This window comes from Myodes glareolus, chromosome 17 (assembly GCF_982192425.1).
Source record: "Myodes glareolus chromosome 17, mMyoGla1.1, whole genome shotgun sequence".
Lineage (NCBI taxonomy): Eukaryota > Metazoa > Chordata > Mammalia > Rodentia > Cricetidae > Myodes > Myodes glareolus.
In genome coordinates this window covers 58,192,392-58,210,150 of record NC_142042.1, presented here as the reverse complement: position 1 = coordinate 58,210,150, position 17,759 = coordinate 58,192,392, and the positions used below count along the sequence as shown (strand labels likewise).

At 39.2% G+C, this 17,759-nt stretch overlaps 1 protein-coding gene across 2 annotated transcripts in view; it reads left to right on the top strand.

The window, feature by feature from the left end:
- The window catches only part of Tbx15 (T-box transcription factor 15), a 117,755-nt gene that overhangs the window by 56,223 nt on the left and 43,773 nt on the right, over positions 1-17,759 (top strand). For both annotated transcript variants that reach the window (XM_085677926.2, XM_085677924.2), the window contains exons 2-3: positions 13,334-13,547; positions 17,194-17,295. In XM_085677926.2, the coding sequence (XP_085534052.1) occupies positions 13,447-13,547; positions 17,194-17,295 (203 nt within the window). In that variant the 5' untranslated portion in view covers positions 13,334-13,446. The remainder of the gene's footprint in view (positions 1-13,333; positions 13,548-17,193; positions 17,296-17,759) is intronic.

Below are 17,759 nucleotides of genomic sequence, written 5' to 3'. Positions count from 1 at the left end.
AACATGGAAATGCATGCATATACATATACTTCCAGCAGCTGATAAAAGGTTTACAAAGTAGTTCTTAATGATATAGTATTCTATAGATGATAAAAATAATTGAGATGAAGTCCTTCCTTAAGGTAGGCAGTTGGAAGACGAGAGATGAACTCTAGAGGGTCCTCCTTTGGATGTCAAACCCTACTTGCCAAGCTGGGTTTGGGGCACTCTACTTTTTTAGACTTGTCCATGGAGTTACCCTCCTTCTCTGGAAAATTTTTGTAAAAGTCCAACTCAGTGCCTTCCACACATCACCAGCCCAGGCCATATACTCAATAACTATTTGCTAGACAAATATGCGATTGAATGAATGGGTAGGTTCAGAGTACTGAAAAAGCTGTTGTGTTTACGTGATAAGGTTGTTGGGTTTTAAACGTGTAGCTGAAGGTCTCCTGAGTGTCACTTAAAGCGTTCTGTGTATTCTTGGGTGTGCTCAGGTATCTATCATATTCATGTGCTGGAAATTAGCACCGCTGAGGATCCTGTCCCCAGAAGTCACAATTAAGTTACACTTACTGCTTAGAAATCGGGTGTTCAGTTCTTACCTTTGAGCACGTTAGTATGCTTGTACGTTAATTTATGCCTAGTGGGAACATTCTAGAAAGCTGGAGTGCAGGTCCTTCTGGAGCCTGTTTTTCAGTTCTCAGGAAGTATCATGGTGGCTGAGGTGAGCCGGGACTGGCATTGGGGGTGTCAGTGAGTGGGTGGAAGTCACAGTTGCAAAGAGCAAAGATGGCCAGGCTTGTGTATGAGCTAATATGCCACTTCAGTCAGGACAAATGCCAAGAGCCCCAGGAAGGGGCCTGTGCTGAGCGCAGCTAGCCTGAAATCACTGGTAAGGTTTGAAGACTACCCAGCTGGTCAGAGTCAACTAGTGAAGGACTCTTGATGCAAGCTGTTTAGCTCCAATGTTATCTGTTGGCTTGTGGTCCAATTTTGAAAGTTTTATTTGTGCATTATATTTCAAGAATATTATCTGAACTAAACAGTCTCCCAAAACTAAATTTTGTAGGGAGAGTAAAACAAATCTAAAATTAAGGTTGTTTTAGAAAATTCAAGACCCAGATGGGCATGGTCAACCACACCTTTAATTCCAGCACTCAGGAAGCAGAGGCAGGAGGGTCATTGTAAGTTCCTGACCAGCCAGGTCTACAAGCTACTTGGAGAAACCCTGTCTCGAAAAACAAACAAACAAACAAACAAACAAACAAGCAAACAGTCCCAAACCCATGTATATCTCTTATTTTCTCTTGGTTCTCCCTTCATTGGTGAACTCTTGCATGCTGTTTTGACTCTTGTCTGTTATGAAATACTTTCATAGCCGTTATCATGAACTAAATTGTCTTAAAGCACAATTATCCATTTAAGATGATGGGAAACTTCTAGGTCCTGAAATGTGACCTGAATTAAATATAAATAAAACAGAATTTGCCCAAATAGGAGCTGCTTCTACTTCCTTGTATGCCTTTCAATGCTAACATTGATTTTTTTTTTCAAAATCCAAACACCTTCCAACCACCACACCTTCTGTTACTTTGCTTATCAGCAAAGGGATGAGCTGTGTTGACAGTGACCTTTACTGTCTGTCTTATTTGGCTCTTTCAACCAGTAGTCTGGAGACAGGAAGTGGAATACAGCAAGAGGCCGTACTTCCTGTATTTCCTGACAAAAAACGACTTTTAAACGGGTGGAGAGATGGTAAATATGCTGATTATGACTATGTTGGTGGTGGAGGAGGAAAATTATCATGTGACTTTGTTTGGCTTTTCTCCTCTCCCAGAGGAATCGGCAATATTTTTGTTACTGAGAAACTGACTTGTGACTGAAGAGCTTAGAAGGTTCTAGGTCCTCACACCGGCAACAGTGTAGGCTGGAAAGAACACCTACCCAAACGGCAGTCTAACTTCTGCCCCATTCTGACACCAGTCCTGCTATATAAGAAGAATTGTTATTCACAAGCAAGCCTCCATATCTGCTTGTAAAATATCTCAGCCAGAAAACCCCTACTTCATAGAGTTCCTGTAAAAATTAACGAAACAATGTAGGTTCACATCTAGCATGGCGTTGGATGCATTTCCCCTTCCACCTTGAAGCACCCAGAGGTTTGAAAGGCTGAACCTATCATGGCATTAAGTCTTTGCCCGCTCGACAAGAAATAGATCAAAAAATAGTGACTGCTGTCACTGCTGTGTGAATCTCCTTCAACAAGTCTTGAACCCTAGGGGCAACTGCGCCTTAATGTGGTTCTATGTGTCATGGGGAGAGCTGTTGCTTATTTGGTGGAGAATGCTTTGGGCAGCTAAAGAGATAAGAGCTCTTAGTCTCCTTAATTGGCTTATTGGCACAGGAATTGCAGGCTTCAGGTTGCTTTCCCCTTTCTCCCAAATAGAACTTGGAGGGCACGGAGAGCTCGGGGATTCCATTCCATGACAGACGCCATCGAACAGGCTCATTCGAGTGTTTGCGAGCATCATGATTTTAGTTTAATCCAACCTGGGTTACAGGTCAGTCTCTTGAAGCTCAGAATGGAGTATCAAATTTGGGCTCAGTCCGTACTCCGGTTAGTGCCAAATACTGTGCTTTTTCCATATTTAGAATTACTCTATGAAAAATTTCATCACCAGCTTTCTCTCTAAGCTACCTTGAAGTCTGGCAGCCCAGGACCAACCTCCACTCCAAAGGGACTCTGGGACAGTTTTCTTGTGCCTGATGCAGAGAGCACTACCTGGATTATGAGATTCTTATATCTATTCTGGTGGAAATGAGACTCCTGAGACAGCCAAGGGGTCTTGATCTGTGGTCACACATTAGTGCTTGGGAGAAAAAAAGCTCAGTACGTTCTTAAGTGCTCATTAATATCTGGGTTGCCTCTTTCTTTTGCAATCACATAAGACTGTTTCCTTTAGGAGAAACATGACAACTCATCTGCAGGCCCATGAAAGTGATAGTTTGCGTCTAATCTCAGAAAGTTTGACCTCTGTGGTTGTCTTCTGTTACCGGTCTTCGGTTCTGAAGCTAGACTATCATAACCCTTTGTTTATACAGGACAGAGGACAAAGACTTCAACTTGGCTTGTAGTCTGAAAGTGAAAGAAAACCATTGTGCTCATGTAAAATCAAGTTTTAGTTTGTAGAGGACAAAGGCTGAAGTCTACATTCTGATATTCATGGTCTTTACCAGTTCTAAACTCCACATGGCCACACATTTTGCTTGTCTCATTCCACGAGTTTAGAAGTAGGGCATGCACATAGTAAATGCTGAGTAAATAGTTATTTAGTTTAGTTGAACCTGATTTTCTGCCTTCATCTCATGTTCTTCACCCTCTACCTTTACATACGTTAAAGCCTGGCCATTGTGTGTGTTCTGAAAGCACCCAAATCCTTATTCAAGCTATTTTGTTTCATAATTTGTTTGATGCTGTTGAACCTGCATTTAAGTTTGTCCTATCCAAATGTCATTTCCTGAAGTCTTTTGATATTCATTTGCCTTGTCTTTGGCTCAGAGCTCCTAAAATTCTCTCCCTATGTTTGTCTAGCATGAATCATAGTCAGTCTTTAACACTTTGTATGTCCTTCCTGCCAGATTCTGGTAGCTTAAGATCAGAAATGTTATTTTTCTCTCTTTGTCCATTAACATATAATCTGGTCTATATGAATCAGACTGTTTGGAAAAATAAGATGAAATTAAATAAAGTCTCATTTACCTGAAATCCTTGATAAGAGAACTGACAATTGAACCTAGAGTTAATGGTATATAATATGGAGATGATAGTTCTTTTTTTTTGGTATCAAATTATGTTATTTTATGCTTAAAGACTTAACAGAGTGCCTGGCATATAGTGAGAGGTCTGTTGGTGTTAAATCTGAATGCTTTGGGACAGTTTTCATGATCCCGTGTTTACCTCAAGTGCCCCAAATCAAAGACTGAATTGCTGTAAACAGAATCAATAGATTGTTTCATCATCAGAACAGAAATATTATTAAATAGTATTAAAACCTTAGCTCCTGATCATAAACCTATGGTAACTGAGGCCCAGTGAAGCAAGAGAGACTTCCATAGGTCCCGTCTGAGGGGAAGGGGAGCCACAGATGGAAATATGTTTTGTTCACTGTACATCGACTGAGTCAAGAAAATTACTGGTTGGGAGTGGTGGCTCATGTCTGTAAACTCATTACTTGGAAGAGTAAGGCAGAAGGATTGTTGTGCATTCAGGGCCAAATGAAGTTATTTACTGGGTGCTGGTCTGGGCTATAGAATAAGGGCTTGCTTCATATATATGCAAATATATATATTTGCATTTTTGCAGAACAAAACCAATTCACTGTAAAATATTTCCGTAATGCTTAATTTTGATACTAAGCACCATCAAAAACTAAGTGTGCGCTTGAGGCATTTTGTATCTATGGTAACCCAACCAATTTATTGTGACACTTTTCTTCCCACAGTCTCGGTGCTCTCTTAGCTGCACTCCTCATTCATCCATTAGACAGCAGCGATAGCAGGGACGTTGTAGCCCCTCTAATAGATGTGCCTGTGCTGTGCTATGGAGATAAAGGAAACCGAGCACCAGAGCGGTTATGCGTCTCAGACAAGATTAACTTGCCGAAGCCATTTCAGTGGTGCATAGTTAAGATGGTTAAGAAACATTACACAGATGTCAGCTGCTTTGGTCAGGGACAAACTTAGCATGATCTTGGGATCATGAGAGCAGGTCACTGAATCAGGAGACAGAAGGTCTGTGTTCTGCTTTGGCGACTTTCAACGTCTCTTGGTTTTAAGTTGCTAATCCACAAAATGGAAAGAGTATATATGTGTTCTGCCACATACAAGCCCACCCACCCCCATGGTACAGTTACTAGAAGCCTAAACTACATGCTTATTGCTGTGACTTATAAACTAAAATACATTCCCTGTGGGAACTTAGTGTCATGGTATTCATGTTAATGAAGCAAAATTGGTTTGATGTAGAAAGTGAATGGTGCTCCAAACTGTGACAGGGAGCCTGTTTTGGACAGAAGCAGTTATTCACATATGTAAGTTGGTTTTGCCCGATGAGTCATACGATGTAACCAACACAGAGTGTTGGATACAAATTTTTTTCTTCTTTACCTTCCCAGAGTGCAAATGTATCATTTGTGCTCCTTATTTACTGAAACACCTTTGTTGAAATATTATTTATAAAAAATTTTATGGATAATTCAGATTAGTTTCTAACACTTAATTTATTAAGAAAGTCAAATGTTGCCAAAATAAAAATAACTAGTGATGTTTTTAATCTTTAAGGGATTAGTCATTAAAATTCCCCCTTATTTTTATTTTATGTGCTTCAGTGTTCTGTCTTTATGTATGTCTATGTACCACATGCATGCCTGGTACCTGAGGAGGTCAGAAGAGAGCAGATTCCCTGAGACTGGAGTTTGTCATGTTTTTGAATGGATGACTTGATTTGATTAATATAACTGATTACGTGATACTTAAATGCATCACTTAAGGCAATGTGATTGTATATTCTGATTAATAGAGAAAAGTATTGATTCAAATAGTTTAATCGTTCTTTGGAGTACATTTATTGATCAGGTTTGGAGGGCATGTGTGCCATGGTCACGTATAGCGGTCAGAGGACAACTTGGTGAATTTGGCTTCTTCCTTCCACCTTCCCATGGCTGTCAGGCATTGAACTCAGGTTGCCAGCCTGGGGAGTACACACACGTGCTGCTGAGCCATCTTGCTGGGCCCCTAAGTGTGGTATGTACTTATGATTTAGGAATATATTTGTCCACAGGGTTAAACCTTACTTTTCTGCAGACTACTGCTATTGATCTCGGCTCAGATTACAATCGAAGGTTCTTGTTTAGCCGCTGATCTCACCAGACTTTTACTCCTCTGTCATTTTTTTTTTTAAAAAAAACTGTTGAACATACAAGGTCAATTTTATTTTTGAATGATGCCAGCTACAGAACAACTGAGAAATGAACAAGAAAGAGTGCATTCAAATAATTTCACTCATAGGCTGGAGCCTACAATCTGTAAAAAAAGCTCATGGGCTCCTTTTATGTGAGAACATGGGATGTTGCGAGTTTAGAGTATTTCTAGTAATATAAATAACTGTTTCTGAAAATGCTCTCCATAGGTAAGCACTGCTTATGCTACCATAACTTAACCATTTTTTTAAAGCAGCAATGGGTTCTCCAAAGATCTTTCCCAACCCTCTCAAACCTCTATGTCCTCTAGATTTCCACAACACATATGAGACTCTATGTAATGGGATGGAAACAGTGTTGTAGTGTGTTGGTCTCTGAATATTTCTAACTTCTTCCTATGTCTAACTGCCTCATAATACATTAGAGAGAGTCTATTTGTTTCCTTGGTACTTTTCAGAGTCTAGCACAGTGTTGGGCACACAGTAACTACTCTATGAACCCACAGTTAATCAACACTAACTGGAAATCTCTCTTGGCCTGTATTCTGTTTCTAATTATGTGGTATATAATCTGGAGCCGTTTGCTCATAGGTGCTAATTGATTAGCCTGGTTGAAACTGTAGCTACTCACTGGATCCCTAATCAATCTTTTAATTTCTGCAATGCGATCCTAGGCCTTTATTCTTTTTCTTCAATTAATCTGGTTTGTTCAAGTCACTTTGCTCCTAACTGAGCCTTCCTGGGTACTCCTTGCATCAGAGAGGACCCTTACGTTCTCCACGTCATCAGAGACAGGAGAGATTCTAAAAGTTTCCAGTTTTGCCCTTTCCAGGGTACGATGGGAAAAATAGATCCTTTGTGGTCAAGTGACTTGGCCAAGGCTATGTGTTAATCCATTTAGTAGCACATTTGAATCCTTGTCTTCTTCCGGACAGTGTGTTTAGGGGAAAGTCTCTTATTTCCTAGTTCCCAGCTGTGATCCTCATTTCAGTCTATTAATATGGATAACTGTTATGATTTAGTGTGGTGGCGACTCTCTCCCTCCCTTGTTCCCCTTACTGAACATGCAGTGATGAAATCACATGTCCAAAACTTCTTCTGGATCCCACTTTCAGTGTCTACTCCCAATTTTATTTTATAGTTATATCATTTAGTGGTAAAGACATTTTAACACTTTAGTCATAGGTAAGTTAAAGCTATTTGAAAAATCTTGTTTTGAGAAGATTTTGACCATATTACACTATTCATGTTAAGTAAGAAGCTTTTGGTATCAGAGACAAATGGGCTTTGGACACCCATCTTTGTCTATGACTGAGTGTGTGACATTAAAATGGCTCTGTTTCTGTATGGCATCTCAATCAAGCTAGGAAGTACGCTTGCCACTCAGCAGCTGCTCTTGTCTTAGATCTGTGCTGGAGGGAGATTAAAAAGCAGCGCTGGTTAGCCCAAGGCATAAAACTAAACCCAGACACGTAGAATCTATCTATAAACCTTTACAATGATTTCAAATGAGGATAGTTTCTGAACTAGATATTATGGGTAAACCAACATTTCTGGTTAGAAACAAGTTTTATGTAAGAAGTGGTTTGATCATGCAGCAACCTGATTCTGTCCAGAAGTGAGGGACAGGAGAAATTGGATAGAGATGACACTTTGATTCCTGTGGGCACCTTCTTCCTTATGGGTGATGGCAAAGTTGTGGCTGTTGCCAGAGATGATGTCTGGACTTGGGAGAGGAAAATTCTGGAGCTGGAGAGAATGGGATGTGTTGGGCATATGTCCAGAAATCAGCTCTAGGCAAATATGGATGGCAATAACATGGTCTGGCTTTCTGTCTCATCCTTTCCCCAATTTACTAGTGCCAAGATCTGACCCATAACAACACTGAAAAGTCATTTGACAATGGATGTAAACAGACATCCTCAAAAGGAGGCAAAATGGCCAAAAAGTCTGTAAAAAAGCTCAACATTACTAATAATCAGAGATCAAAACTCTAGTGATGTATTATCTATTCCAGCAAGAAAAAATATTCTAAAATAGACAAGAGATAAAAGTGCTAGACAAGACACAGAGAAAAGGGAAATTCTGCAAATATGTTAGTGAGAATGGAAAGTAATATAGTCACTCTGAAGAACAGTATGGAAGGTCTTAAAAATTTTAAAGAGGAATTACCATATGATTTAGTAATTTCACTATTAGGTATAGTGTAGGCGGAGTTTTTTTGTTGGGACCACAATCAGTTCTGTTCTACAAGCTGCTTTCCTCTTAACCACTCAGAAGTTTATTATTACTTATAAATGTTCAGCTGATAGCTCAGGCTTATTACTAACTAGCTTTTGCAACTTAAATTAACTCACTTCTACTACATGTCTTGTTTCCTTTCTGTCTGTCTGGCAACTCCTCTGACTCTGCTCTTCCTCTTCCCAGTGTCCTTAGTCTGGTTCTCCCACCTAACTTATCTTGTCCAGCTAGTGACCAGTCAGCTACTTTATTAAACCAGTCACAATGACATATATTCACACACATAGAAGAGGTAAAAGTCATGAGCCTCTAGGTAGCACTAATATTAATAGAAGTGGGTTAAGGTTAATTTAAGTTGTAAGAGTTAATAATAAGCCTGAGCTATTGGCTGAACATTTATAAATAATAAGTCTTTTAGTGGTTATTTGGGAAGTGGCTGGTGGAACAGATTTGATCATGGTCCTGACAAAAAAAAACTCTACCTAGAGTATAGATGCAAAGAAATTAAGTCAACATGTCAAAGAGACATCTCCACTTAGTCACAACAGCCAAGAACTGGAAAGAACCTAAGTGCCCATCAACCGACAAATGAGTACAAAGAATGTGGAACATTTACACAATGAAATACTATAGCACCATAAGAAGAACAAAATCCTGCCATCTGCAGTAACAAATAGACCTGGAGATCACTAGTTTCACTAAAAGAATCCAGAAATAGGAAGACAAACATGCATAATCTCACTTACATGTGGAATCTAAAGAAATCAGTGTCTTAGAAACTGAGGGGAGAATGGTGGTTACCTGAAGCTCCTAGGAGTAGAGGGAAGGAGGGATGGGAAACTTCATCAATGGCTACTAGGTTACACTCAGAGAGAAACAATACATTCTGGTGTTCTAGATTTTAAAAATGTTTTTATTATTTATGTGTGTGTGTGTGTGTGTGTGTGTGTGTGTTTGTATGAATGTATGCCGTGTGTGAAGTTTCCTCAGAGGCCAGAAGAGGCCAAGGGATCCCCTGGAGCTGGAGTTACAGGTGATGGCTAACTGTCTAACACAGGTGCTGGGAATTGAACTCGGGTCATCTGGAAGAGCAGAAAACACTCTTAGCTTCTGAGTCATCTTTTTAGCCCGAGTTCTGGTGTTCTAATGTACAGCAGGGTGAATAAAGACAGAAATTTAACATACACACAAACACACACATGCACATACACATACTTCTACAAGGCATACAGAGGGGCTTGACAGTTTTCACCATAAAGAAAGGACAGATGTCCAAGAACATGTTTAATACGATTTAAACACTGTAATTTGTAAACATATCAAAACATTATGCTGTGCTCATATATTGACAAGAGTTAATACTGTGAAAATTGCTATTTTACCAAAGGCAATCTACAGATTAATGTATCTGATGTGAGAACACCATGACATTCTTCACAAAAATAGAAAAAAATCCTAAAATTAATATGGACGTATAGAAGATTCTGGATAGTCAAAGTGATTATGAGCCCAAAGAACATTGTAAGATATGTTGGAATACTGTGTTAAAATTGTACTGCAGAGCCACAGTAACAAAACTAGAATGATACTGGCATGACCACATGGAATGGAGGACCCAGAATTAACCTACATAGCTGGAATGACTTGGTTTTTTGACAAAGAGGCCAGAAACATATGTTGGCAAAAAGGCAGTCTCTCTAAGAAATGGTGTTGAGAAAATGTATATTCACATGTAGAAGAATAAAAGTAGATCAAAATCTTTACATTTGTACAAAATTAATTTAAAGTGTATAAAAGACACAAAAGTCTGAAACTATTGGAGGCAAAGATAGGAAAGGTATTTAAACACAGCGGCAGAAGCAAGGGCTTTCTGAAAAGGACCCTGACAACTCTGAAAATGACACAAAGAAGGACAAATGGGGTTCTATAAAAATAGAAAGTTCTGTGTAGCAGAGGAAACAGTAATTGAGCGAAGAGACATCCTACAGAATGGGGGAAATCTTTGCTAACTATATGTCTGACAGAAGATTAATATACATCATATATAAAGAACTCTGAAAACCAAGTGCTACCCATCCAAATACTCTCCAACAACCCGACTGATAAGTGGCCTAATGAAATGAACAAGAAGTTCTCAAAAGATGAAGTACAAGTGACCAATAAACATGAAAAAAATGCTCAACATACCTGATCATCGGGGGAATACAAATAAAACTGAAATTCCATCTTACCTGAGTCAAAATGGCTATCAGAACTAGGAAGTCTGTTGTAAGATTTTGCCTTATAGACACAATAGAGAAGCTACACCCATGAAATTTCAATACTGTGGTTGCCTAACCAAGACCTAATAATGACACCACCAGTTGGCATGCTAACATGGATGGGAGACATCTCACATGGTCCTGCCCCTAGTTGAAGAGCTAAGGGTAATTAGTAATTGCAGAAGGAGAGATAACTAGTCTTCCCTAGGGATAACCCCTCCCAAATGTTATTGAACACCAAGTAGTCATCCCTAAAAACATACATATAAGCAACACTAGATGGACTCAGCAGGCCATACTTATACATTTATTTGCATATATCTATCAATATACAGCAAATGCAGAAAAAAAAAGGCCGTGAATTTAAGAGGGAGTTGGGGGCATGGGACATGTCGGGGAGAGGAACAGAAGGGAGAAGAGAAAGGATGTGATTATATTTTGTAGCATGGATGCTTGTTGGTCTTAATAATAAAAATCCAGAGTCAGATCCAGGGTTAATGCTGAAGATCAGGGAAGCCAAGAGGCCATCCACTAGAGAGTTCTTTTACATTTACCAATGCTCAGACTGAATGGACGATCCTGTCCTCAGACTGCATCGCCAGACTCCATCTGTCTCCACCAAACCTCAGACTGCACTGAGTTCCTGTCTCCTTCTGCCTTCTATTCCTCTCTCCACCCAGGCATGCCACTCCTGTCCCAGTCTTCTTAGTGCTGGGATTAATGGCGTGAGATCCCAAGGCTGGGAAGACCTTTGTGTGAGCTCTGTTTCTCTGTTAGATTTCATCTTGTGTAGCTCAGAGTGGCCTTTAACAGAGATCCCTCTGCCTCTGTCTCCCTAGTCCTGGGATTAAAGGTGTGTGCTACCACTCCTTGACCTCTAATTGTTTAGCTCTGTACTCTGACCTTCAGACAAGCTTCATCTGTTAAAACATAAGCAAAATATCATTACAATATTTTAATGAAATAAGAAAAAAAACACATTCTGGAAAGAATGTGGGGGAAAAAAACATTTATACACTGCTGGTGGGAATGGGAATTAGCCCACTCACTATAGAAATCAGTGTGGAGGTTCCTCCAAAAACTCAAAAATAGAATACCATATGACCTAGCTGTACCCCCTTTGGGTATATATACCAAAATAATTGTAAACCACATCATCACACAGATACTTGCAAGTCCATGGTTACTGCAGCACCATTTATCAACAGATGAATAAAACAAGAGTATGTGACCTATGTACACAATGGAATTTAACCAGTCATAACAAAGAATGAAATCATTGTCTGTTGGAAAATGGATACAATTGGAGATAATCATCATATTAAGTAAAATAAACCAGACTCAGAAAGTCAAGTTTTGTGTATTTATCTCATTTGTGGATCTTATATACGGACTTATATGTATATATTCTCATATATAAACATTCTTATATACATATATGAGAATAGAGGGAGGAAGTAGGAAGAAAGGGAGGAGGAGAAATGAAAAGATACAGGGAAATTCATATGGTCAAGATACATGGGCTATAGCTGGACAGTGGTGGCGCACACCTTTAATTTCAGCACTGGAGAGGCAGAGGCAGACAGATCTCTGTGAGTTCAAGGCCATCCTGATCTACATAGGAAGTCACTGGACAGCAAGGGTTGTTGTTTAGGTATTGAAAAAATACCTAAAAAGTACATAAGTAAGTAAGTAGTAAGTAAGTTAGTAAATGATCTTCTTGGAAGAAAAGTAAAAATGTCATTTATCGAAGCATTATGTTGTTCCTAAAGCCTCTATGCACATATTTATCTCCAGGGAATGTTATCAGAATCTGTGCTATTGAGTGGCTGGTTAGATAAATGGTTCCCTGAGGCTTGATATCATGTGACCTAAGAAGAGTATATCAAGATGACTTGAATGTGGACAGTCTTAGGATTCAGGAGTTTTGATATCAAGTTCCTGAAAGTAAAGCTTAATCATCTAGAAAATCTCATTTCAGCCTTCTCCTACCCCCCTAGTACCTCCTGGTCCCTTTGCCCACCTCCTCTTCCTGAGGACATAAGACACAAGAAAACCCTGTGTGACCAGGAATCAGATGCAGCTTTTATTTGGTTTGAATCCCACCTTTCTGTTTCGTTCACTCCTCCTCTCACCCATCCCTCAGAAGCCAATCAAGGTGTCTCCTGACCCCATTTATTCTCTCTGCTTCAGCTGCTTTTCCTAGTAACTTTTCCCATATGGTTAAATCCTTGCCTCACAAAAGAATTTTTTTTCCTATCAAAAAATGCACCGTCCGATTGAGGCCTAGGAAAAACTGTTAATTCAAATGTGTGACATACTGCTTATAAAGACAGCAAAGCTCTTATTTTCATTATACTGGTGATCAGGGAATAGAGTGGTGGAAGAAATATTTCTATGTTTTAAAATAACTTGTGATGCCAAGTGTCAGGGAGTGAGAAGACATGACACTAGGGGCAACAAGGAGACAGTCTAATCAAGATGTAGAGAGTCTGTGCTTGTGGGCATCATTTAATGTGACATTTATTTTGTCACTCCGGCTTGGCCTCATCTCTTCCCACATGGTGACATTGGTACTCTTTATTTTACCTGTTGCAGACCAATTTTCTTCAACTATGGCTAAAACTTACAAAAATGCCAGATGTCACATTGGAACATGAAACCTGAAAGGAGGTCATAAATCACAAAAACAGACCGTAAAATAAATAATAAAATTCCCCAAGCTCTGTGCTCTGGAGCTTCCCAGATTCAAGTCTTCTTTTGCTCACTCCTCCCCCAAACTCACCGTGTCTCCCACTTCCCCTTCTTTTAAAGTCAGGTATGGGGGCAATGGGGCAGCTTCTCACCTCAGTCTTGATTGTTCCCTTTTCAGATTCTGAGCAGAGCACTGGGTCAGACTCCGAGGTGCTCACCGAGCGGACCTCCTGCTCCTTCGGCACTCACGCTGACCTGGCGTCCGGTGCTGCAGGCTCAGTGCCTGCTGCCATGTCTACCATGGAGGAGATTCAGGTGGAGTTACAATGTGCTGACCTCTGGAAGAGGTTCCATGATATTGGAACGGAGATGATCATCACCAAAGCAGGCAGGTAAGGATGTTCCATTGAGTGACCAAACCCAAAGGCTCTACAGAAGTGGCCCCGTGATTCCCACTTCCACTTATCTGTGGCAGAATCAGCAAAGCTCAAGCATCTTGAAGTTCTTTTTCTACACTTATATTTGCTCATGTGGTCTTGCTGTGTCTGTGGTTATTTTGCTATTTTTCTCTAAGCACTCAAATCTACCATCACCTCTACATTCACAATCATATCCCATCTTCAAACATATTTCTTTGTCTAATTCTTGATATATAATAGAGAAGAGTTATGTCCAAAGGAAGTACTTAACCCCCTGTGCAATATTTTCAAAAAACCTTTTCTAAAAACAGTATACATCTTCAAAGACTAAAGTAACCAAACACCTTCAAAAGAATGGGACTTGGTACACCCGTTGAGTGTTTTGTTGTTGGCTTGAAATTATCATATAAACTTCATGATGATTAGGAGAGGCTCTTGTGAAACTAGTTACCCAAGATAATAAAGGTTTGGAAACCACTCTCTCTCTCTCTCTTAAAAAGAGGCACCTTTAGTCAAACCACGACTTTACTAGCAACTTCTGGTTTTCTATGACTATGCATCTATTTTGGGCCAGGCACTGAATATACACATAGTACTTGAACTTCACAAGAATCCTACAAAGTGAAATATGACTGTTCTGTATGGTTACAAGGCAAGGAAGACTGAAAAAAGCTAATCATATTGATGAAGGCAAGAGCTATTGAGTGATGGGAGCTCCAAAATTCATGCATCTGGGTTGCTCTAAAATAATGACCGCAATTGTTTATTAATCCTCCCCTTTAGTAGTTATAGTTCTTACCTATGCCTCAAAATAAAAGTGATTTAGATCAAACTGAATTCAGCTTAGGCCTTTCAGTATATAAGAATAGCTATTGAAATGAATCATGACTACACTGTTTTATTTCTCAACGGAGATCTATATATTATATAGATGCATACATCAAGAGAATGAAAAGGCTCCAGCCACCTCATTGCTTGCATACTATTTCATGGAAATACTTATTATGGATAGTTCATCTCTATGGATATAGAGAAACCAACAAATTCAATAAAAATTCTGAAAACCATGAATTAAATGAACCTGAATTTCTGCTTGTTTACCTCCTGATACATGTATTGCATGGCAACTTCTGGTAGTAAGGAAAGGCTTATGGTGTAGATCAACTTTGAAAGAGAATTATCTTCAGTGCCACCTCTTATTACCTGGATTTTAGTGCTCTCCTCTTCTACTTTTGTGATGTTGAAAATTGGAGGAAAACAAAGAAATTAAGGGAATTTTCTTTTGATAGAGAGGTTGAACAGAGAGAGGCATAGTAGGGTTTAATATATTTTTTTGTTGGGTCTGTGTTTGCCAAACAGTCTTGTTCCTGATACCACCCCTCATTCTACACACCTTGGAGCTCAATTCATTGGTGCACCTCCAACCTTTCCGTGTTTAATTTCAGGGCTTCTGCACATACATTTTCACAAAATCCTGTTGATTCTCGGCAATACCAATATTCCCTAGCAGTTTCTTTTCTTAGTTGTATTGAAGTCCTGTTTTTCCTTGTTAGGTAGGTAGGGTTACATGTCTTATTACAACTAGGGAAATATTCTTCATCATGTGCATCTTGCTACACACCAAGCTGTCCTCCTGCTGATTTGTAATGATTGCTTGTGTAGAGCCCTCAATTTGGGAAACTTCAACTAATCAGTGTGATCAGCACCATGGACAGAGCTGCACGTTGGGATTAATGGATTTACAAAACAGAACTGACCTAAATTTAGCCATAATAATAATACCAAACACTGCGCCTTTTATAAGATATAAAAGATAGTTTCTTTTTAATTGTTCTATGACTTATCTTGTATAAAGTATTAAAATACTAACACAAAAATGGGCAGTACCTAAAGAGTTCAGAAAATTCATGAAGAATTTTAAAGCAGGTGAGCAGTCAATCTAATCTACTGCCTTTGCTTTGTCTTACAGATGATAGGAATGGAATTATTTACCCAAAGTCATCTTAGAATTTGAGTACTTAGGATTACATAACTGTCCCCAAAAGACTATCAAGTTAAAAATATCTAGTGCCGTTTCTTTGAAGTTATTAAGGCAAAAATAAATCTATTACTTTCAATGTAGTACAACCCTTGGAGGTGGCTAAGAGGAAGCACATCTTCTTGCCTCCAATAGTAAGTTTTCTTTCTGTCTCTCACCAGATGCCCTCTAGTAATTAAAACATAGAGGAGAATAATAATTCTTGTTGTTAAGAAGGCAATTATTGATCTGTGTTTAAAAGTATAGACTTCAGTTCTCAGATGTTTGGAAGAATTAGTATAGATCAAAGTGTGTAGCTCACAGTGAATGTTACTGAGTGTAGCCACTCATAGCATTTTATTGGTAAGACTAAAATTCAAGGCCTCCTCATTAAAGTTGTGAGGATGGGAAGAGAAAATAGAAAATGACTGGAAAATAATCAAGTGTGAAGGAGGAATGGCTATGCATTTGGTGTAAGTATTTCAGAATTCATTACCATCCTTATCAAAGATCTCTTGCCTCTCAAATGTGATGCTCATGGCACATAATTGTTCTCAGAAATATTTGCTTTATAGGTTACTTTTCCTGAGTAAGGACTGAACATGAGACTTGCATAGAAAGCCTTGCACACATTTGCAAGACGACTGTCTGAGGTCAGGGCATGGTCTATGGCCGTGAAATGGAGCAAAGCCAATTAGGCTATATGTGGATCAAGCTTGTGACCTTGACCTCATTAGCACCGTGGTCGGCTCAGTTCGATTAACTAGCCCCAGATGGTTAAGCTTAATGTTGTATTTTGTGTACAAGGACCCTAAAGCACACTCAGGGCAATCTAAATGTTTGAACTGAGCACTTTTTAATGTCTGGTTTGATGCAAATAAGCTTGGTGTCTTTTATTTCTTCTTGGAGTTTTTTGGGAGAATGGCAAGCTTTACTCTAGACTTGTTGAAATCCAATACCTCTTTTGAGCTGTGCCCTCTCCTCTCTTCAGTTATGAGAGAAGCTATAAAGTGCCATATCCTGACCTCACTTGTTTTGGCAAGTTTAACAAGCCATTGTGGTGGAAGCAAGGTATTGCCCAGAGGCCACTAGACTTCGTTTGGTATTTGCTTCTTATTCCATGGGGCCCTTCCTCTGACACACACATTGACAGCCTGAGAAATTGCTGAAATTTTTGTTCAGTTTTATGCACTGAAAAGAAAGCTTCAGTGGCCCTTTGTTTGGAGACTAGCAGCAATTAATTTTGCTTTGTTATTTTCTTGAGAAATTAATTTTCAGTGATAATGTTCAAATAAACTCAGTAAATATTTTATATATACTACTAAAAATTAATTAAAATGTAAAGCAGAGCATGGTATGTTTGAGTGTGTGAATCATGAGGTAGCTTAAATTTAAGCTAATAAAAGATGCAATTTCAGCAATATTGATCTTTATCATTGTTCACAGTGATCATTTACAGGAAAATCATAATTAGTCAATTCAGGGAATTAGTGGATATTGAACTTTGATGTGCTTAAAATACCCAGTGAGAAGACACTTTAAGTTTCTACTCCACTTTACCTTCCTCCTCTCCTAAGCTCACGACCCTGTTCATCTCCACAGGAGGATGTTTCCTGCCATGAGAGTGAAAATCACTGGCCTGGATCCCCACCAGCAATACTATATAGCAATGGACATTGTGCCTGTGGACAATAAAAGATACAGGTAAGGAATCTGGAATATGGAATTGTAGATGTCTCAGTATCCCAAGGCAGTTCCTTAAACTCGTTCGGCGAATAAGGGCAGAGGCTATGACAGTGGTTGGTGTAGTGGAGTAGCAGGCGGGAAACAGTAACGAAAGGTAGGGAAGCAGAACTTAGTAAGTGTGCTTCCAAATCCTCCCCATGCCTCTGGACAGGATAGAATTTTAGAGTGTCCCCTACAGGAGCAAATATTAAGTGGTTTTTTCTTGAATCTGAAATTAACTGAGGTAAGGTTAAAATGATGAACACATTGAATGATCTGTCTTGTGAAATGGTAAATGAGTTGGAATATTGGGTTTTTTTTTTGAGAAGGAAGTAGACAAGTGCGACATATTCAATTGCCCATCTAACGTGCCACTCTTGAGAAGGTGGAGAAAAACAAATTGAAAAATTGGAAAGAATTTAAGAAGACAATCTTATCAGGGG